A 23016-nucleotide genomic window follows, 5' to 3' on the forward strand; every position below is an offset into this window, starting at 1 on the left:
CTTTTAATGTTAAACATACATGTGGCACAGTGAATCCTTAGGATTAACTGTATCTGGGGATGGCTACCTTAGTGACCTACCAATAGGCCAGTAAGCCTATCCTCAATGTGTTTTCTTTTTCACAAATAGGCTGATTTATATTTGCAAATATAATGTTGGATTCATGTTAAGACATTCAAATTTTTGAAAAGACGTTAAAAAAAGTGAACAATATTTTGGAGGCCCCCCTGCAGTAACTCTGATGACCCCCTCTGTTAAAGATCTCTGCTGTAGTGTATCACCACTACTTTTACTTCTACCACTGCTTCTAATTCAGGAACTAGAAATACTAGCTCTTCTACAACTTTTACTACCACAACTATCGGGTCACATTGCGAGCAGGTCAACCATTTCTTCAGCTGATGTTACACTGTTTGCTTTCTGTCCAGGTTTGTCCTGAACGAGCTGATTCAGACAGAGAAGGACTACGTCAAAGACCTGGGCATCGTGGTGGAGGTGAGACACCCACTTAGAGCTGCAAACATTCATCAATTATTGGATCAGTTGTCAACTATTAAATTAATCGCCAACTATTATGATAATCGATGAATTTGTTTGAGTAATTTTTTTTATGAAAAAAAAACCCTGAATATCTTGGACAAAAAGAGGCATTTGAAGACATCATCTACAGCTTTGGAAAACATTCTGACATTTTAAAGACCAAACAACTAATCAATTAATTGAGAAAATTAATATTTGATAAAAGATGAATAAAATATGAAAATAATCGTTAGTTGCAGCCTAGTCTCGCATTGCCAGACCTTCCTCCACAGTGCTGCGGAGGAGGGTCTGGCTAGCCCACGCAACATTCCGGGATGGGAGAAAAACGTGCTCTGGTTTATTGGCATTCCTTTAAACCAATCACAATACTCTTGGGCGGGGCTAAGCGCCGGACGGAGCCACGGTGCCTCTGCAAAATAGCCTCGGGAAGGAACTTGTTTTGCTGGATCGTGTACGTTCAAAAGTTGTTTAAGTCAGCAGAGATCTGAGGAGCAGTTAACCATAGTCCTCAGAAATCCACCGGAGGTTAGAATGCCAACACAAAGGAAGTGGAGGGTGACGGACATCTGGCCGAACCTCCGGCGGCACCGGAACAATCCCATATATAAAACATTGGTGATATAGACTAGTTGCAGCCCTACACCTGCTCCTGAGGGAGTACACACATCTGGGATTTTCCGTGCTAGATAATCCTGAAACCCGCTGCCATCACCAATCAACCTTATCCTGTCTGTACAGTCGATGTGATCCCATAAGTAGCTTTCTTTATGGTTCTTTTTTAACTCTTAAACTTAAATTGGTTGAAGTTTTATAATGAGCACAGAACCTCCTGAAGGCTGAAAAGAACTGTGTGCTGTGTGTTACCGCTCTGCACCACAGTTTTAGCTAGATGTAAAATATTGAGAGTTATTGTGAGATGAAGCCTCGTGAAGCTTTCCAGCAAAACTGTTCATTTTGCGAGCCTTCAGATGCTCACAATACCACCTGGTGGTCAAAGAGTGTAAAACTGGCAGATGGGGTGGTGACGGCGCAGTGGATATGACACATGCCTTTGTTGTGGGAGACCTGGGTTCGATTCCCACTGCAATAGTGTCCCTGAGCAAGACCCTTAACCCATAGTTGCTCCAGAGGCATGTGACCTCTGACATATGTAGCAATTGCAAGTCGCTTTGGATAAAAGCGTCCGCTGAATGACATGTAATGTAATGATATAAAGTATTACAGATGCTCTGATGCGACATGTGATACGCTGTATTTTTTGCGCCAGTAAAGACTTAGAAACAACGATGAAGAAAAAATCAATTTCCACGTAATCCATTTATATCAATATAGTGTGTGTTCGCTGGTGGGAAAACGATTCTATAACAACTGTATAATTAACAGATTGCCTTGAGAGGCATGTGGCTATCACATGCGTGCAAATCAATTATTATACAATGTATAAATATAGAAGGAGGGACATATATGTATTCTAAAACTGGAAAGTGGCAATGGTTTAACCTGGCAGAGGGCGGTGAATGTGCCTCGAACCACTTTCTCATGTGGTATGGACGGGCAGCGAGGCTTCGGATGTCATCAGTGGCTTAATGCGTCTAAAACAATACAAGCCTCCATATGGGAAACTTTGGGGATTTCTCGACTCTCCCAATCCTCGGCACAGAACGTACATCGCTAGTCATTTTTTTCATCACTAATTGAGCAGAAGTGAGCAGGGAATCCTCAACGTGCCCATCTTTTGTGACCCGGCAGGTCTTCATGAAGAAGATCGAGGAGAAGGGCATCCCGGATGACATGAAAGGAAAAGACAAAATCGTCTTCGGGAACATCCACCAGATCTACGACTGGCACCGAGAGTAAGTTCAGCATTGGCGTCCAAAGGCTGGAGCTGGGCCCAAAGAGGGGTCTGCTGTGCTGTTTGCATGTGCTCACTGATAACATCCCTCTTCTGTCTCTGTCAGTTTCTTCGTAGGAGAGCTGGAGAAATGTCTGGAAGACCACGAACACCTTCCTGAGCTCTTCATCAAACACGTGAGTTAGACACTGTGTAGTCTCGTGTTGCCAGACCTATCTCCACAGCGCTGCGGAGGAAGGTCTGGCAACAGGAGCTTACACTCTTGGATGGGAGAAAAAATAGCACTCTGGGTCGTTTGCATTTCTTTAAAGCAATAACAATCGCCTTGGGTGGCGCTTAGCTCCGGACTCATGGTCTCAGGGAAGGAACTTGTTTTGGTGGAACGTTTGCACCCCGCAAAAGAAAACGCCACATACAATGTTACATGAAGTGAACTGTTCACACAATACAGTAACATGAGCTGTTTAAATTAGCTGGATACATGGTTAACCGTAATTTACTCTTACCAGTGTATCACCGTGTGTATTTTGTCCATATCAAATCCCCGCCAATGGGTCCCAAAATAAATAGAGAATAAATGCCATAAACATATTCTTTGTAGATCTTTCGGTGGTATCTACATAAGAGTGACATGACATTGTCATGAATGTGGCATAAACCTTATAAACAAGTCATAAACGTTTATGACATAAAGCTTCTTTTAGTAAGTGTCATTCGGTTTTTGTCATGACAAGTTAGGGTTAGGGTTCATGTGTCATGACTGTGTCATGACAGTGTCATGTCACTCTAATGTAGATACCTTCAAGTAAAGTGTTAGCCATCTTTCCAATCATTCCCTAAACAACCAAGCAGGCCTGCCTTGTTGCGCGATCCAAATTTTCTTCAAAACTTGCCATTTTCAGCGCGTAACGTTGCTCCGAGCTTCCGGTTATTGTTTCCTCGATGCGACCGGAGGTTAAAGTAAACACACGGAAAGAGGAACGTGAGGGACATCCGGCGGAACTTGTGGCGGCGCCGGAACTATCTGGTAAATGAACAGCCGTTGATGCAGACTAGACACTGTGTGATGGTGATGCTGATGACTTGTGTGCTATTACAATGTATTTGACGTGGATGATCGTGTGTGTGTGTGTGTGTGTGTGTGTGTGTGTGTGTGTGTGTGTGTGTGTGTGTGTGTGTGTGTGTGTGTGTGTGTGTGTGTGTGTGTGTGTGTGTGTTTTACAGGAGAGAAGACTCCACATGTATGTGGTTTACTGTCAGAATAAGCCAAAGTCGGAGTACATCGTGGCAGAATATGACACATATTTTGATGTAAGTGATGTTTTGACTCTTAGTAAATGTGTAAGTAGCTCAATTTTTTAATTTAGCAAAACAACAAAAGCTTGAAATTGCAATAATCTCTCAACCAAATGTCCTTTTTAGACTTTTGAGACTCTCCGCTCTATAATTACATTATTTTATCACTGCTGTAGCTGTGTTATTGCATTAATGGAAGATTTTGAGAGTCTTGTTTTAGGTTATATTATCTTGTGATTGTGATATTTAACTGGCCAAATATATTAAAGGAAACTATGAATTTGACAAATTGATGATAAAGAAGCATTCTGATGCTGGGGGCGTTTGTCTTCCAGGGAATCCAGCAGGACACCCAGTGCCGGTTGACCCTCAGTGACTTCCTCATCAAACCGATCCAGAGAATCACCAAATACCAGCTGCTACTAAAGGTAACATTTTGTAACATTCGGATAAATTGGAGTAAAACCCTTAGTCCCCTTCAGATGGAACGTCGTGGATACAGACTAATTAACTGATAACTTATTTGAGGGATATATTGAACGGATTTCAATTTGAGATCTTAAATTGTTATTGGTTAAGTATCATCTCCCATAGCACCTGTTTTAATAGAAAGCAAAGAAGACATGTTTATTTATCTGACCCACCTGTGTGTGTGACATTCAGGGTACAGTGATGTGTTGAAAATGTAGTGAACTGAATTGACAGAGTGTTAAATGTGCGGTCATGTTTCTCCTCAGGACTTCCTGAAGTACAGCTCCAAGGCAGGCATTGACTGCGAACAAATTGAGGTAAAAAATATAAAATTTAAATACTGAAATATCACATGTCACATTAATTACTTTTTGTTGTTGTGTTGAAGCAATTACATATTCATATAGGTGGATGTCTGTTAATGCGCCTATTCATTGTCCAGCCTAAGATGTACATAACTCTCTCTGGCTCCTACAGAAAGCAGTAGATCTGATGTCTCAAGTCCCTAAACTGTGTAATGACATGATGAATTTGGGTCGGCTGCAGGGATACGAGGTACGTTCACTTCCTGTTCTGCTGATTTTAATAAGAGCTTTGCACAAAGCACAGTTTACCTGCCAGCAGAGTAAAGAAATGTATGCTTGTGTCAGGTTTGCTGCATTCCAGTAAACCCTCCACCTGCTTATTACTGGTAATAATTAGAAAAACTGACCAGTGAGCACTAAGCTAATTGTGTCGACCAATCTTGATTTCTCCGCAGGGCAAACTGACCTGTCAGGGCAAACTGCTGCAGCAGGAAACCTTCTTTGTAACAGAGCAGGACGCCGGCGTCCTGTCGCGCTCCAAAGAACGGCGAGTTTTCCTGTTTGAGCAGATCGTCATCTTCAGTGAGCTGCTGAGGAAAGGCTCGTCCACGCCCGGATACCAGTTCAAGAAGAGCATCAAGGTACACAGAGGATGGGTTCCTTTAATTTTTTGGGGGGATAAGATTAGGGATGCACATTTAAACACAAACTTAACACTACATCTACTTTTTTGAGTTAGTAAATGACTAGTCTCGCGTTGCCAGACCCTCCTCCACAGCGCTGCCAAGGAAGGTCTGGCTAGTCCACCCAGCATTCCAGGATGGGAGAAAAACGTGTGTATCTGGTTTATTGACATTTCTTTAAACCAATCACAATCATCTTGGGAGCCACGGTGTCGCTGCAAAATAGCCTCGGGAAGGAACTTGTTTTGGTGGAACGTGCAAGTTCAAAAATAGTTTTCAAAGAAAAAAATTTGGGGCTTTTTATGGCGACAGGATCTATCGACAGGATAGCTTGAAGGGGGGGGAGAGGAGGGACGCCATGCAGCAAAGGGCCGCGGGTCGGATTCGAACCCGGGCCGCTGCCAAGGCCTCAGCCTAGTAGCCTACATGGGGTGCACGCTCTACTGGGAGAGCTAGAGGTCGCCCCAAAGGTTGTTTTAGTCGTGGAACAGAAAACTCAGACTGGACAGATAGTCTAGCTAGCTGTCTGGATTTCCCCTGCAGAGATCTCAGGAGCAGTTAACCATAGTCCTCAGAAATCAACCGGAGTTTAAAATTCCATCACAAAGAAAGCGGAAGGTGAAAATTAGGGACATCCAGCGGAAAATTGAACAAGCCCGTAAATGAAACGTCATTGGGATGGATGGATATAGACTAGTAAATTACATTTAGAGTCACTTTATTACACTATTGATCCTGCTCCTAGAGTTTATTTTCCTATTTCCAAAATCTAGTAATTTTGTCCACTTGATCCCAACAAATCTGTGAAAAATCTACTACATAACCTGGGACACTCCATCCCCAAAACTATGACACAATGTCTCCCCCCCCCCAATATTCTGATAGATAAAAACAGCATTCACCACCTTGGTCCCCTCCCCCACAGGTATCCTACCTGGGTCTGGAGGACAGCGCGGACAACGATCCTTGCAAGTTTGTCTTGTCGTGTCGCGGCTCGTCGGAGCGCTTCACCCTGCAGGCCGCCAACGTCGACATCAAGCAGGTCTGGGTCCGACACATCCAGGATGTCCTGGATGCTCAGAGCAACTTCCTGTCTGGTGAGAAAACACACACACACACACACACCTACAATATTCTCCTCTGAAGCATGACGCAAAGGACGCGCCCCCCAGACAGACTACAGTGTAAAAAGCTGAGGTTCCCCTCAGCTCACTCAAACACTGTCTCTGTCTCTGCTTTCCAAAGTTCCAAAAGTATTCTTATTCTCCGTATTTGCTCTAAACACTCAGCTCTCCAGTCTCCCATCGAGTACCAGAAGAGCGGAGCAGGCGGCAGCTCCTCGCTGACCAGAAACCGCTCGTCCTCCGGGAGCCGGCCCTCTGTTTCGTCTCACAGCCGCCCGTCGTCTGCCGTCGGGCTCGGGGACAAGGACACGGAGAGAGGGAGGAGCCAGATGAAAGCGTCGACCTCCAACGGCGGTTCGACGTGTTTCGATTCCAGGGTGAGTTCCTTCAAACGGCCTGGACCCCCGTGACGGGAGGGCAACTGGCTTGTTAGCTTTTTTTATTTGTTCAGATTTCTTAGTATATTTTTCAATAGTTTGTCAAGTCTGGATAATGTTTCATAGTTTCTCAAAAGTCACAACTAACAGGGTGTAGTTTTGGAGACCCACAACAACAAACTCCTCTTCATTTTGCACTTGTTTTGAATATCTATAACCGTAGAACTGCAGCAGACAGGTGGTAAACTAGGGCATGAAGTACACTTTTTTTTTTTTTTTTTTTTCCTTCCAGGCTGTCTGTGAGTCTGTTACCTGTTCCCTAAATGGCAAGGTTAAAATCTGGGCTACTGCAGGTGCAGCAGCATACTGTGTGGGATATATATATATATATATATATATATACACACACACTTACCAAGCTGTTCTCTCTCTCTGGCCTACTTTAATCGACAACATTTTGACAGCTGTGCTCGCTCTCTAATTTACAGCTCTACATCGAAGCACCTTGACCCTCCCCTCAAGGGAGAAATATATCTAAGTAATCAGTAGTTAAAGTGACACTCAACTAAAATAGAACAAAGACTACGTACTACATTCTTTAAGGCTATATAGTAGGCAACCTTTAAAAACTGCGTCCCTTGTAGCCCCTAACCTTGCAGATAGTTTGGTTCTGAGATATGTGATGCAAAGCGATGTACATGTCAGAGGTCTCACCTCAGGGACAACTAGGGGTTAAGAGTCTTGCTCAGGGACACATTGGTTGACGTATGAGAGGGAGAGATGGAGAGAGAGAGAGGGAGAGACCCCGTACCCTCTAACGTTCTAACGCTGGGTTTTAACGGCAGCTTTGTACAATCGCAACTCCGCTACAGCTCTGCAAACGTGAACTCAGTCTTCTATGCTAATCTTCTATGCTAATTTAAAGGTCCAAGCCAGACTCCTCTTCAAAGCCAGAATCGTATTATAAGACACGCACCAGGTCAGTGTACTGGCGGCTGCTCTGCACTTGTGACCAATCTCGCGAGACAATTTTTACCTCGATGACAAGTCTCGTCACATTTAATCTCTCGTCGCACCTCTACTATATCCCAATACAAAGAAGGGGAATGGTATTTCCTTTCGAAAAAATTTGCATTCATGACAGATGTTTTCTGTTTGGGCGGAAGTTTAAGCACCTCTACGTAAGGTTACGATCTCAAGTCTCTGTGTCTTCGGCACCGATGGCGATAAGCGGTAACTGCAGGTGTGTTTTGGGGATCTCACTTTCACTTTTTTATGAAGTTTAATGCTATCGCTCTTCTCATTGTTTGTTCAGCTATAGTAACCGTTTACTTGCGACACTAGCCGAGACCAGAACAACAGACATCCAGTTGCTAGTACTGTAAATGCAGGGGCTCTTATCTGTGGACCATAAGCTCAGTTACCATCGTGTTACCTCATGCGGCGTTAGTGACTTAAACAGACATTTATTTAATAGAAAATATTTAAGTTTAATACTTTAAAGTATGTCATGTCGATTAAAGTTGTCATTTTTGTAAGTCATCTTAACCCTCATGTTGTCCTTGGGTCAAATTTGACCTGTTTTCAAAGTTTTTTATATTAGAAAATATGGGATGTCGACTTCGGACAAAAGGTCAAATGGCAATCTCAACTTTGAAACAAGTGACCAAAACGTTGGGGGAAAAAAAAACACACAAAAACTTGGAAAAAAGCAGCTAAAAGATTGAGACAGGGATTGTTTTCATGGTTGACAGGAAGACGACACAAGGGTTAAACCTGTGTAGCTGCGTCAAACATCCCCACGCTTGTCACCGACCTTGTGGCATTTTTTGGTCAACTTTTTGTTCTAGCTCTGGCACAGGAAGATGTCTTGCTCATAAACCTCTGTTTGGCCTCAAAAAACTTAAAAAATGTGGCTAGAGTATTACTGGATTACCTATCCTACCTCACTCAATGTTTCCAAAGAAAACTGGAACTTGAGGATGCTTTAAAGGAACATGCCAACTTATTGGGACTTTATCTTATTCACCGTAACCCCCAGAGTTAGACAAGTCCATACATACCCTTCTCATCTCTGTGCGTGCTGTAAGGCTGTCTGACGGCTCCAGCGGCATCACGCCAGCACAGAACATGCAGGTGAATGGTTCCAACTAGCCTACTGCTCCGAATAAGTGACAAAATAACGCCAACATGTTCCTATTTACATGTTGTGATTTGTAGAGTCACAGCGTGTACAAAAAAGAACGTAACATGAGACAGAGCAGGCGGAAGAATATAAGTACTTGGGCGAAATGATTTGCTTTGCAGCAAGCCTGTCTGAGAATATAGTTCCCCGTTTTGTTTACGTTAGAAGACGGCTGTGTCTCATGTTACGTTATTTTTTGTACACGCTGTGACTCTACAAATCACAACATGTAAATAGGAACATGTTGGCGTTATTTTGTCACTTTTGTCACAATTGGGAGCAGTAGGATTTCTGGAACCATTCACCTGCATTTTCCGTGATGGCCTGCTGCCGCTGGAGCCGTCAGACAGCGTTACAGCACGCACTGAGATGAGAAGGGTATGTATGGACTTGTCTAACTCTGGGGGTTACGGTGAATAAGATAAATTCCCAATAAGTCGGCGTGTTCCTTTAAGCACCGTTGTGATGGGATGGAGGCAAGGGCGTAATTGAGGGGGGGGTGAGATTGTGTATTAAAAATGCGAGAAAAACATAAAAAAAAAAAAATTGGAAAAAACACGTCAAAGTTTGGTAAGAAAAGCCCCCCCCCCCCCCCACCCCACTGCAAATTGTGCCTATGGGTGAAGGCAGAATATATATCAAACCCTTTGTGTCGTCCGCTGTGACTGTTGCTTACAGATTTTTGGGAATAGCAGATGTGACCATCTGTCGTAGGGCTACTTTGAAAAAAGCGAGCCTGAACAGAATGCTGACACTCCTGATTATAATTGTTTTTCCTCCCCTCCCCCCCCGGCCCTGGCCTCCCTGTGCCCCCACCCCTCCCCTCAGGTTTGGGTCAGCTGTAATGGCGTCACAGCCAGCAGGACAGTTATCCAACCCACATAGACTCACCTTAACCTTGTCCTCAATTGTCCTCCTCCTCTCTTTGTCTGTCCTTTCTTTTCTTTTGGTCTCCTCCTCTTTGTGTTTTTCTCCTCTTGTCTTCTCCTCTCTTCTCTCTTCGCCATACCCCCCCCCCTCCCCCACAGGACATTGAGGGCGGCTGTAACGGCGTCTCCTCCACCATGTTGGTCTCGCAGGACTACTCTGCGCTCAAGGAGAACGAGATCTGCGTCAGTCAGGGAGAGACGGTCCAGATCCTGGCCACCAATCAGCAGAACATGTACCTCGTTTATCGGCCAGCCAACAGCCAATCGCCCGCCGCCGAGGGCTGGGTGCCGGGACACATCGTAGTCCCGCTCACAAAGTCCATAAAAGACTCTTCTTCTACTTCCTCCTTCTCGGCGGCGGTGGCCGACGCCAACAACATCAAGTAAGTCCCCCACCCCACCCCCCAACCCCCAACCACTTCCTTTACCTGCAGACAGACGCACTTCTGGTTGGGCTCCAAACCAAGCACACGGATTGGATGAGAGATTGAGGTGACAAACTCTGTCTACCCATTTTTTTTTTTTATATAAATCAGCTCCCATCCCCTAGGTCCTCACTACTCATGGCCTCTGCCCTCACCTCCTAACTCCTCCCTCCCTCCTACCTTCCCTCTCCCCCCCCCTTTAAGAACGAACTGTTGGACCTCACAGGAGATTTTTTTAATTTTAACTCCTGACTTTGTCTTGTTGTTCCTCGGAGGTAAGAAGGTACAGAACTGGTCTCTTTACTGTCCGTCAAGCTGCTGCAGTGACAGATTAATTTCTGAGCCATTGTCACTTGACGGCTCGGTGGCAACTACATGAAAATGGATTTCAGGCGTGCAACCGAACTAAAACACACACACACACACACACACGCACACACACACATACACACACACACTGATAATTGTCCATGTAAACGAGTACTGAGGATTTATCCCACAGAAATAGACTGGATAGAAAATCTTGTAACTTGTAGCTGACTCTGGAAACCAGAGAGAGAAACCCATTGACACTCATGTGGAGCTAAAACCGGATTCTAATTTCAGTTCCTAACACCCTACTTTTTCTTCTTTTTTTTTTTGTATGTATATATATTTTTTTTTTTTTTCTTTTTACGTTTTTTTTTTTTTTTTTTTTTGGAAAGACAAAAAACTCACCTGGGGCATTCAGGTGGACTCAGCCCCCGTTCTCCGCAGTGGAGAAGATTTATTTTGTTGTCTGTGGCAATCTATACACACATTTGTGTTTATTCCTCTTGTTGTTTTTCTGCCTTGTTAACTATTATTTAGTTTTACGGACAAAGTTGGATTTTGTTTCCTTCATGTTGTTTTTTTGTGTATTATGTGGGTGGTTCACTGTACAAAGTACATTTTTGTTTTTGGACTAAGGCTCTAGAACATTCCTGTTTAAAAAAAAAAAAAAATAATAATAAAAAATCCCTTTTGCACTATTTAAGATAAAGAAAAAATATGAATGAAGTCAGGCTGTGCAATATGTTGCGTTTAATGGCAACGGTCAGCATTGTATTGTTGGTAGTCTAATACTAATGATTCTAAATGTATTTTAAATATGTAAAATAAACCTTTTTGGACTTGAGCATGAGGTAGCAAAGCGACGTGAAGGTGAAGTTGTTTTGTTGTGCGTTAGGCTGAAGATGATTGTAGTTTTTAATATTTGTAAATAAACTACAGCAGCAAACGTTAAAGTGAGCAGTCTGCCTGCTTCTGTGTGCCATTTTATAGATGGAGTTTTCTCTGTTTAAGATGAGAGAGAGATTTAGGAGGGACTGACGGTGTTGGTATAGAAGAGAGAAGATGACACAAACTCACTGACTCAGCAATTATTCGGGTTATATTTTAAGGTTATGTAATCTCTACAGAGTACGTGTCAAACTCAAGGCCCTCGGGCCAAATCCAGCCCCTCGAAAATTTTGATCCGCCCTCGTATCGACTTAGGATCACGTTAAATTTTGGCCCGCCTAATTGTGCGCCAAACCAATAAGACGGTAGCCTGGTTGACACCAGACCCTTCTCAGTTGTAACTGAGAGTGGGTCTGGGGAAGGTTCATTCACAGCCCATTTCCAAAGGGGCGTCACCAACGGACGCCACTCAAATGCCTCTGGGCGCAATTGGATAGTCCTTCAACCAATCAGACCAACGATCCGGGTGATGTTGTCAAGCCCGCCTCAACGGTTGTGATTGGTGCCTCGATTTGGAAAAAATTGAAATGGGCTTGAATGGGCTCTCGGCCAGACTGACTTGCAGAGCAAATCTGCAAATTTGCCAGAAGTTCGTCAGGTTTTCCCCAGGCTAATAAGATGTTTTTTTCTGACTGCGACTATGCTACATTTAAAGCAGAATTTGGCAAATTAGCCGACTTTGAGACTCAGAAATTCCCACGGGACCTGAAGGATTTCATATTCAGGCTGTGGAACATGTTGCAAAGAGGCGGCTGTGTGGTAGCCTGCTTTTAAAAATGCATTTATTGTGTTTGTTGATTTGCTAAATCTACGATGGCTAAGGATCTTTTTTTAGGGCTTTATGTCGACCAAACTGTAAGTGAGACGATGCAGTAATACAGTAAAAAATTACTTGACTTTTTTTCGACTGAATAGAAGCCTGTCAATAAAGTCTACATGTCTGGCCCTCGATGTGATTCTCATTTTCCAGTGTGGCCCTTCAGTGAATTTGAGTTTGACACTCCTGCTACAGAGGATCCTCTTCAGGAAATTGGACTAAAAGTTAAAAGGTTAAGCAGGGTATTTTTTTGTTTAAGAATTTGACGGTTTGTTCACACTAGAGCAGCAGGTATACGATTAGTGTGCACCTTTCCCTGTATGTTTAATTTCAGCTTTTTGTATTTGTTATTCTAGTAACATTTTTTTTGACGTTTTGTTTGTTTTTTACTAACCAACGGTTTGACACTCCACAAAAGGTACAAACTTGAAATATACTAAATTCAAAAGTTTAGGAATGTAGAAACGGCTGCTTTTGGATTGAATGTTTTGCAAACAAATGGAACATTTTTCATGTAATTTTATTTATTTTTTTTACGTGAAGCTAAAACAAAAAAAGTGTGGTTGAGTGGTGTGGCTAATTTACGGAAGAGGATTAGGGCCACATGTGAAAAAATGTGAGTTCTGAGTTTAAAGTCAGAATTATGAAAAAAAAAGTCAGAATTTCGTGGGAAAAAAAAGTCTGAATTCTCACTATTCTTAGAATTCTACTTTTTTTAACTTAAATATATATATATATATATATATATATTTTTTTTTTTTTTTTTTTGACTTTACAAAAAAACGTGAATTTGAAGAGTAAAGTCAGACTTTTATTTTTTTTTTCTTAAAAAAATGTGTCAGAATTCTGACTTTAAACTCAGGACTCAAATACATTTTTCCACATGTGGCCCTAATCCTCTTCCGTACTAATGCTATTTGTTTATGAATTGACAGGAATTATGTGAGCAGTGACACTGGACCAAAAATTCTTCCAAGTTGATCTACTGCCCTGATAAAAGTGGCAAAGAAGTGGTTAATATATGACTTGACACTTAGAAAAATTAGTTTGATAGACAGTGAAAGTTATCAGGGATTCTTTTTATCCCAAACAGACATTTAGACAAGTAAAGGAGTTTGTGTACCATAATTCGCTTCACTGCTCACATAGAACAGTGAATAAACACAAATGACCATGAGTTATGATTCTACAGGAGAAACAAGTGGGTTAAAAGTGCAGGTGTGATGCGGGAAAATGTCAACAGGTTGCAGTGTTGTTAGGAAGGTATGTACAGTATGTTACTGCCTAATGTCTAATGTGTGTCTGTTGCTCTCACCTCCAGTCTAACTTGATCCCTGTCTCAATAAAGTCAGACCAGGGTCCCTCTGTCACTCTGTCCTTCCTCTCCTGTATCTTAATGGACCAGAGGAGTCTGGCTGCAGCTTCAGGCAACACGACCCTATCGGGACCCTCTGCTACAACACATGAGGATGGATACATTTACATTGTACATGCTGACAAACAGAGATGCAACAGAGTGACAGTATTTAGGGATGCACCGAATCCAGGATCCGGCTTCAGATTTGGCCGAATATTGGGCTTTTTGACGGGGTTCGGTTTCTGCCGAACCTTAGTTTTTTCCACCGAACCTTACACTGGTCGCCGTTGATTACGGGAAGGTGTTTACGTAGGCGGAGCGTTCAATGCAGTAGACTGTTAGAAAGTGAAAATGGAACACGTGAGCAGAAACAGTGTTGTTTGGCGGTACTTTCAGTGAAAAGAAGGCGATTCAAGTCAAGCTACATGTTCCATTTGCAATGTTAATTTGTCTCGTGGTGGCGAGGACCCTAAACACAACATTGCCACTGTTAAAATATTTGCGTATGAAACATCCAAAAGAATACGAGTTGTGCATGATGGAATCTACAGACAGCAGCCAAAATGCAGCAACTTCAGGAATGGCAAAGGAAGGACAGTCACAGATAAAAACTTGTAAACCATTTGTTTACTTCATTAATGTGTTTTTTATTTTTATTTTTTAAGATCTTTTGGGACTTTTTTCCCTTTATTTCAAAGTGGATAGATATGAAAGGGGGAGAGAGATGGGGCATGACACGCGGCAAAGGGTAGCAGGTTGGATTCGAACCCTGCGCCGCTGCAGGACTCAGCCAACATGGGGCGAACGCGCCCACTGGGCGAGCTAGAGGCCGCCCCCATTAATGTGTTTTACTGTGTTAATGGACTGAGGATGAGAGTAGGACTCGGTTTCTGATTCGGCTGAATCTTAACCAGTGGATTCGGTATTCGGCCAAACCCCAAAAATCTGGATTCGGCGCATCCCTAGACAGAATTGGATTCAATACTGCTCACGGGATGGACGAGGGATGATAATAAGTTTATGAAAGTAAAATGGAGTCAGTTCTCTGCACCTTTTATGTTGATTTCCCTCAGCGTTGGATGCACTTCCAATCAATAAATACACCATTCTTTCTATTAAAGCCTATTTCTGCCTCTTAAAAAAGTATCTCATATCTGTTTAAAAACTTTCTAATTATGATAGTATCTTGAAATTAGGAAGAATAAATTGTTGGTACATTTTTAGACAGACTTTCTAATTATGAGGAAGGTTTTGCAAGGCTAGCTGCTAGCAGTAGCTAGTAAACAGAGCTTAGTGTCCTTACCTAGCCCAGTATGATAACCGTTGCTAGCATGCTAGTCTACCAATTTGGTGAGATAATACCAGTCAGTCTGCTAGAATAGCATCATGCTAAAGTTTTCTTTTAATTTGCATGTTAATACTGGCGAATAGTAAATATAAACTTTAATATAAAAAATGTAAATAATGCGCCCAGAATGAGCTTTTAAAGGTATGTAGCTGAAATTTACATTTTATCAAGACAATTTATGACAACAATCAAGAATTTTAAGCTCATTATGATTTTTCAAACATAAGGGTAACTAAGAACTTTAAATCTAAATGGTACCTTTTTAGAAAAGATGAAAATCTAAAGCGGGACAGAATAGAAATGATCGCAAAATGAGCTATTCATTTCACAAAACTGACATCCCTCTAAATGTGTAGCAATCTTCCCAGCCACTCGCTACAGAGGGTTCTGAGTAAGTCTTGACCTGACGCCATGTTGCCTCTGCAGCCAGACTAAGCTGGACACCGATTGGCTGGTTGATGTTTCTCGTTCCTGTACCGTACAGGAAGTCTCTGTCATGGAACACACTGCGTGCCAGGAAGCGCGCTGAAGCCAAGGACTCCTTCTGCTCGGCGGGGGTCAGAGGTCAGGAGAATGGCCTCCTCCGTAAGCCCAAAGAAAGCCCGGCCCCTCCCCCACTCGCCTCCCCCGCCACCAGGGCGAAGGGCAAAGTGAGTAAAGCAGGCCGACGGCGCACGCTGGTGATGTCATATGTGTGTGCCGAAACCCCTCACCTGCCCCCTGCCCCTCTTGGTTTTTAGTTTTCTTCTTAACGTGTGTGTGTGTGTGTGTGTGTGTGTGTGTGTGTGTGTGTGTGCGCGCAAACCTACACACACATAGTGGTTGATGTCTCTCTATTTGACTCCAGTGGTGGTTCTCAACCTGCAGATGATATTAATTTAAACTGTTCTTGACAGAGCTGCTGGGCTCAGTACATTTTGTATTTATGGATCAAGTTATGGGCAAAAGCATTGTGATGTGGCCAGCCTAACCACGACTTCAGGTTCAGGCATGACTTACTGTTAATAAACCAGCCACTTTTGTATTCGATGTAGCCAATATTTATTTATATTTATTTTGTTGTGTCCATAGTCTATATCCATGATTGCTCCATTTGCCGACAGAAATTCCGCCAGATTTCACTCGTTTAGGCCGCATATCTGTTAGCTTCCTCTTTCTTTGGGTTGGCATTTTAAACTCTGGTGGATTTGTGAGGACTATGGTTAACTGCTCCTCAGATCTCTGCGGGGTAAATCCAGACAGCTAGCTAGACTATCTGTCCAATCTGAGTTTTCTCTCGCACGACTAAAACAACCTTTGAACGTGCACATGTTCCACCAAAACAAGTTCCTTCCCGAGGCTATTTTGCAGCGACGCCGTTGCACCGTACGGCGCTTAGACGATTGTGATTGGTTTAAAGAAATGCCAATAAACTAGAGCACATCTTTTCTTAACTAGTCGTTTTGGTGCCTAATCTTAACTTTCGTCGCTCATATTTTGTGGACTAAATTGAACCGCAATGTCCGCCGAAACGAGCAGCAGCTCGCGGTGCTCTGTACCCGGCTTAAAGTCACCTATTTTCGGCTAAACACCTCTAACTGCCGCTGATACGACCGAGCTGTGACGGAGGTCCGTATCCCGCGTAGCAAAGCTCTGTAGCACCTTTAACAACTAGCAACTGCCGCTCGGTGTCATGGAGCTCGTAACCAGCCGGCGTCACGTGACTACCTGGCGTCAGTTGGCCAGCCGCCGTCTCCTAATTTTGTAGGATATCATACGGTTGGATGGAGTTCATGAGAATGCATTGCAGCCTGCAAGCTGCTATATGCGGCAGACTAACTAGTAACATAGTGCCTACAAGCTTGATGATCAGCACTATTGAGATGGGTAGCTATTGGCGTACAACGCAATGTTCACAGAGAAACTGTACGAAAGCTAAGAATTTACTTACCTTTTCACATCCACCAATCACAACAATGCCATTGCAGTGAATTGGTTCCAGGTCAAAATGCTGTTATAAATGCTTGTGAAAACAAACCCTAAAGTTTAAGATGGCTGTAGGCAGATTAAACAAAGGTGTTTTAAAAAAAAAAAAAAAAAGCTAATCATGGAAATAAAATGACATTTCAAAATCTAAAGATATTAAAACATTTTTAAATATTCCATGGTTGAGAACCATTAAAGAAGAACAATGCACTTTTTTCTTTTCTTTGTTTTACCCCCAAACCCTCAAATGCACTGATTTGAAAATAAAAGTCTGATTTGTTTTTGTGTTTTTGCGTTGTGATTTCTTTCTCCCTCTTTGTGCACGGATAGAGGTAGAATTCACTGACCTTTTTTGATTTAAGTTTGATTTTGTTTTTACTCTGCTGTGCTAACCAGTGTTTTCTGTAGTGGACTAACATCATGGAGCTCACCAAAATGTTAGTTTGTAGCTATAATAACATCATCCTGTAACACTTTTTATTGATAAATGTGAATCCTCACGATGTTTACCATCATATTAGATGACTGAGATGTTGGGTTTGTGATGGTTGCGTGGGTGATATACTGTATAAAGTTAAATTTTTAAGCTCAGCATGTGAAGAAAAACTGACTTTAAGCTACGTTTATCTGTATCGCTTTCTTTGTATTTCTCTCTTATGGATGTATGAAAAACATTGATTACTTCTGCTCCTTTACTATCCAGACTGAAAGGGTTTTTACATACAGTAAATGGCAGCGGATAGCATTTAGTAAGGTATGCTGAGATCCACATACTACGAGAAGTATGTGCAACTGTAAATGTCCAAAACAGATGAAGCTCAGATAATGGCAACCAGTCAGATTTACAGCACTATTATCCTTTTAATATGAAACTAAGAGGCAGTTCTGGGTTTAATCTAGGGCTACACGCTATGAGGAAAATATGCCATATGTATATAGCATGGTTGAATATGGCGGTAGCAATATTAGATAAACCAATATTAAAGTGTACTCAGTTCTGCATTTCTAAAGGTTTTGTGTTCTGCTATATAAAACAAATTGCTTGTTGAATTAAAACAAATTAATAATTTCCAACATTCTTCTATTGAGCAAATTGAACATTGAATTGAATATAAAAGGCACTACTTAAAAAAGAATGGGCATTATGATTTAAAGTGCAGTTTTCTGCTGATATTTTCTTTCAACTAACAGAAAAAATCGGTGTCTTTTGCAATATGTTTTCAGCTTTTTGCGATGTTTATTGCGCAAGGTGATTTTGCGATGGCGATATTAAAAAAAAAAAATAAAAAAAATATATTGTGCAGCCCTAGTTTAATCTCTGTCCCTTTTGTGTACGTATATTGACAAAAAATGTAATAAGATACATGACTTCTGCTTGCTGCTTAGTGAAAGAGAAGATTTTAGACAAAGATCCTAGACTAGAAGAAAAATGAATGTACAGTCTGGGACATCAACGTCAATGTTTTGAAGCCAGGAACTTTGGCTTACCTCTTGTGAGAAGCACTACACACCATAGCTGACTGTAGGGTGAGACACCTATCAGCCAAGCAAACCCTACCTCTCTTTCAGCAATAATATCTTTGTTAGGGAACGTTTTATTTTTATTTTCATTTTTTAAATAGGCTAGAACGCGTACAATGGACCTTTTTCACAGCTGACATTTTGACTTGTCATAGTAGGAAAAGCACAGATGAAATTGATAACAATTCCATCAAGTGTCCCAGTAAGCTATTTCAGTGAGTCAGCATGCACAATACCAGGGCCTCTCCTAAGTGGAATGCAGCCATCAGTAATGGTTTTGAATACATCTGTGCTTTTCCTACTATGACATGTCAACATGTCTGCTGTGAAAAAGGTCTATGGAGTCAACTGCAGCCGCCTGTGTTCGAGTCCGGCCCAGGGCCGTTTGCTGCATGTCTTCCCCTTTCTCTACCCTGCCTTTCCTGACGGTCTCTCTCACTATCATACAAAGCAGAAATGCAGGAAGAAAGGAAAAAAAAATCTTAAAGAAAAGATATGCGTGTGGGAATCGTCTCGGAGTCAGCATCTAGTGGCCCTTTGTAAAATTGCAGTTTAATCACTTAATGGTTGATTGCTTACTTGATAAAGTGTAGGGTACGCCATTATTCCTAAGAATGAAAAGGGGAAAAAGGAGAGGAAGCAAAGCTAACTTTTGGCCAAAACCATCTTTCGTGTAAGTATCTGCCAGACAGACCGGGTTCTGTGCAGAACTTGGAATTACCTTCCAGTACATTTAAAACCCTCTACAGCGGGCACGATTAAAGGAATGGTTTTCTTCTCCTCTCTTTAGCCACAGAGTGACAACCACACAAATACTCCTAATGTTCTCTTCATCCTCCTCACTTCTTTTATTTCCTTTTCTTCTCATCTTTCTTTGTCATGATTTTTCTCCCCCTTCTCTCCTGCTTTTCCTCTCCTACTGCCCTTCTCTACTTGTCTGCTTCCCTCCCCTCGTGCTTTATCCACATCTCTTTTTTTCCTTCCTTATTCCCTCTCCTATTATTCCCTTGTTCTGCTCTTCCTTTTTTCACAATTGCGTCTGTTGTCCTTGCTTTTTTTTTTTTTTTTGCTCCACCCTATCACCTACCCTCTTTAAACTCTCTTCTCTATCATTCTTCTACTTTCCTCTTCCTCCACCACCAGGATGTTCACACGTCCGATGAGTCCGACTGTGATGATGACCTGGACCCAAAAACCGGCATGGAGGTACCCACATGCAATCCTTTTTGGTTCAAGGAAAAGACTTGCATGGAGTTACAAAACCTGATTATTTGATCTAAAAACAAGCACGCCTTGTCAGAGAATATAAGTTTTAAAGTCTTAGTGTGGACAGAAAACATCCATTATAGTACATCATTTTCAAGTAAAGAAAATACTGTGTTTAATGGGTATGTGTTGAAAGTGAAACCTCACGTTATCTTTAACTTTGGACTTCATCTGTTTTCCAGCTTCTCAACCCAAACTTCATCCAGCAAGGTAATGGTTTTAGCTTCAGACAAGTGTGTGTGTGTGGGGGTCCAAAAACTGGGAATACAGTACAAAATGCTGGACCCAACAACTTTAAAGAGCTGTTTGAGGGTTAAGACTTGGTTTTAGGGTTAGAATTAGGTTAGGGTGAGGGTTAAGGTTGGGTATTTAGTTGTGATGGTTAGGGTAAGGGGCTAGGGAATGCATTATGTCAAGGACGGGTCCCCACAAAAAGTGTGTGTGTGTTATAGGAGGCGTGCATATTCAAAATGACTAATGGGCTAGGGTTAGAGCCTCCAAGAGGCTCCTGCACACACCTCACCAACTGCAGAGCATAATAGAAGTCCCCAATGCTGTTTAACTTCCAATTTCCATTTCTGGTAACTACAGCAAGCCTCAAAACTTGAATCGTTTTGGCAGCATACATGCTTGATGAATTATGCCAGACACCAGAATCAGCCTGGTTACCACTAGTCTCGTTCCCAAAGCTGGGCTGCTAACTGTGCCCACGTCCACATCCACATCAAATGGCATCCATGTGAACCAACATTTAATCCATCTAGCACCAGAACACAGCTGAGTATGCCGACACTGTGCCAGAATTAGGCCTGACTTGGCTGGTTATGTGTTATTACGTTTTTGTAAGTCATTTTAAAGGTGCTGTAGGTAGGATTGTGAAGATCCAGGACTTAGACAAAAAATTTGAACATCGACAACTTCTCAGTCCCTCCCCCCTGTCTGCTGAAGCCCAAAACAGTCTCCTAAGCCCCTCCCTTCACAAGGGAGAATGAATGAGTGTGCATGAGCAGTGATTGACACACAGTTAGACCCCTTTCCTGGCCCTGATTGGTGCATCTGAAGAGGGAGCGGTGGATTTTAGCAAATCGCACTACAGGCTGTAGGTGGTGCCAGAGGAGCCAGCTTTTTCTTTTTTTTTATTACCTGCTTCATGTAGTTCTACTGGAACATAGGTGGACAAATTAAAACATTGCTGTCTACTGGTGTGACAAGATGGGGAAAAAATCCCAGAGGGCAATAACCCCTTCTATAGCCACATGGCTCAATAAAGAGTATTTGCTGCCATCTGAAGTCCACATTTTCCACATTTAATAGCATAATCTACATTATATGTACTACATTATGGTACATTTGTTTAAAACTATAACTAGAAGTTGGAAGTACACTGTGTTTCCTGCGTGCAGTGGCTCCAGAGTTCCTCGTCCCTCTGTCAGACGTGGTGTGTGCGTTCGGGGAGACTGTGGTCCTCTGCTGTAAAGTCTGTGGGCGACCCAAACCCTCCGTCACCCTGAAGGGCCCCGACCAGAACCCAGTGACCAGCAACAACCGCTTCACCATAGACATCAGGTAACGACAAAAGCACGTGTGCATGTGCGTGCAGTTTCCTCTGTTTTACACTGTCGCTCAAATTCCTACAGTGTTACATTTTCAATTCAATTGTATTTAGACTGTCAAATCACAACAGGTGTTATGTCAGGACACTTTACAGATAGAGCAGGTGTGGACCGCATAATATAATTTACAAAGAGCCAACAATTCCCCCCCCCTAAGAGCAAGCATTTGGTGTGACAGTGGCGAGGGAAAACTTTATTTTCACAGGCAGAAACCTCGGATGGACCCTGACTCCTGGTGGGCCGCCATCTGCCGTTGCCGGTTGAGACACAGAGACGCATATACAGATATGGAGAAATAAGATTCATAATAATTATAGCAGTTGGTATGATGATATTAGCTGCTACAATAAAGTAATAATATAACTTTGACTAGAAATAATAGTAGTAGCAGTGCAGGGCGTAGCAGGGCGTTGAGCAGGACCGCGGCAGCAGCTGCAAACACGATTTAGGTGCCACCCCAATCCAAGGAAAATATAATTTAGTAACAAGCATTACTGGGATTGGATGCACACGTATGGAAAGAGAGAAGAGAGAGAGAGAAGCTCAGTGTGTCCTTTACACTTGTCATTTACCCTTTGTGCCTGGCTGCTTTCTTCACATCATCTTCTCCCCCCACCCCCATCCTCTTTCCTTTCCTCCATGTCTAATCCTACTCTTCCCTTTCTTCTCCTCCGCCTCTTGTTTCTCTTTTTCTCAATCCCGTCACCTTCATCCTTTACAGGGATACAGGTGACATCTTGTTGAAGATCTGTAATCTGATGCCTCAGGACACAGGGATCTACACCTGCGTTGCCGTTAACGACCACGGCTCAGCGTCCTCCTCCGCCTCCATTAAAGTGCAAGGTAACACGCCTGGATTAAAAGAGCAGCATTTCACCTTTAAAATAAACCAGTAACCCCCGGTCAGCACTAGACAGTTAAGTAGGTGTAATGGTATACAGCAGGATTTAACAATTATTTTGTTTGTTTATTTGTTTCTGAGACATAAAATACGCAATACATGCCAGGGTGTGGTAGAAACCTGTAATGGCTTATATAAAAACCATACCCCCAAGGACATACCAACTGTAGACATATTTTCATTGTTGGTTAACCGGTCGATTATTAAGATCTTGATTAATCGGTTAGCTGTTTGGGCAATAAAATAGTGAAAAATATGGATCAGTGTTTTCCAAAACCCCAAATGAGTGAAGAAAAAACTCACAATTAGGAAGCTGGAATCAGAATGTTATATAACTGTTAAAATGTTAAAATATCTCCAACCGAATCATGGATCAGCAAAACAGTTGTCAATGAATTTGAGTTAATCGAGTTGATTTTTGCAGCTCTACTTCAGATGTTCAACAGCAATTCCTTCTGAACAGAGCAGCTGCAGTGGTTTGCTGACTGTATGTCTTTTCGGTCTCCTGCAGGTATCCCAGCAGCCCCTGGGAGACCGGTGGCCCAGGAGGCCAGCAGCACGGCAGTGATGATCCACTGGCCGCCTCCGGCTTCACCAGCTCACTGTGCTGCCAGCAGCTACACTGTGGAGTACAGACAGGAAGGTGTGTGTGTGTGTGTGTGTGTGTGTGTGTGTGTGTGTGTGTGTGTGTCTGTGTCTGTCTGTGTGTGTGTGTCTGTCTGTGTGTGTGTCTGTCTGTGTGTGTGACTGGGTGGATTTTTGCTTTTGAAATATTCAGAGG

At 42.5% G+C, this 23016-nt stretch overlaps 1 protein-coding gene across 6 annotated transcripts in view; it reads left to right on the forward strand.

Moving 5' to 3' along the window:
• The window catches only part of kalrna (kalirin RhoGEF kinase a), a 189886-nt gene that overhangs the window by 160870 nt on the left and 6000 nt on the right, over positions 1-23016 (forward strand). For 5 of the 6 annotated variants that reach the window (XM_039818007.1, XM_039818008.1, XM_039818010.1 and 2 more), the window contains 17 exons: positions 429-495; positions 2290-2393; positions 2499-2568; positions 3617-3703; positions 4024-4116; positions 4426-4476; positions 4637-4714; positions 4920-5105; positions 6073-6244; positions 6437-6648; positions 9862-10145; positions 15454-15619; positions 19599-19661; positions 19904-19931; positions 21125-21287; positions 22056-22177; positions 22747-22878. In XM_039818007.1, coding sequence (XP_039673941.1) covers positions 429-495; positions 2290-2393; positions 2499-2568; positions 3617-3703; positions 4024-4116; positions 4426-4476; positions 4637-4714; positions 4920-5105; positions 6073-6244; positions 6437-6648; positions 9862-10145; positions 15454-15619; positions 19599-19661; positions 19904-19931; positions 21125-21287; positions 22056-22177; positions 22747-22878 — 2078 coding nt within the window. The other variant, XM_039818009.1, reaches the window with a different exon arrangement.

The sequence above is a fragment of the Perca fluviatilis genome, chromosome 12, assembly GCF_010015445.1.
Source record: "Perca fluviatilis chromosome 12, GENO_Pfluv_1.0, whole genome shotgun sequence".
In the NCBI taxonomy this organism is placed as follows: Eukaryota; Metazoa; Chordata; class Actinopteri; order Perciformes; family Percidae; genus Perca; species Perca fluviatilis.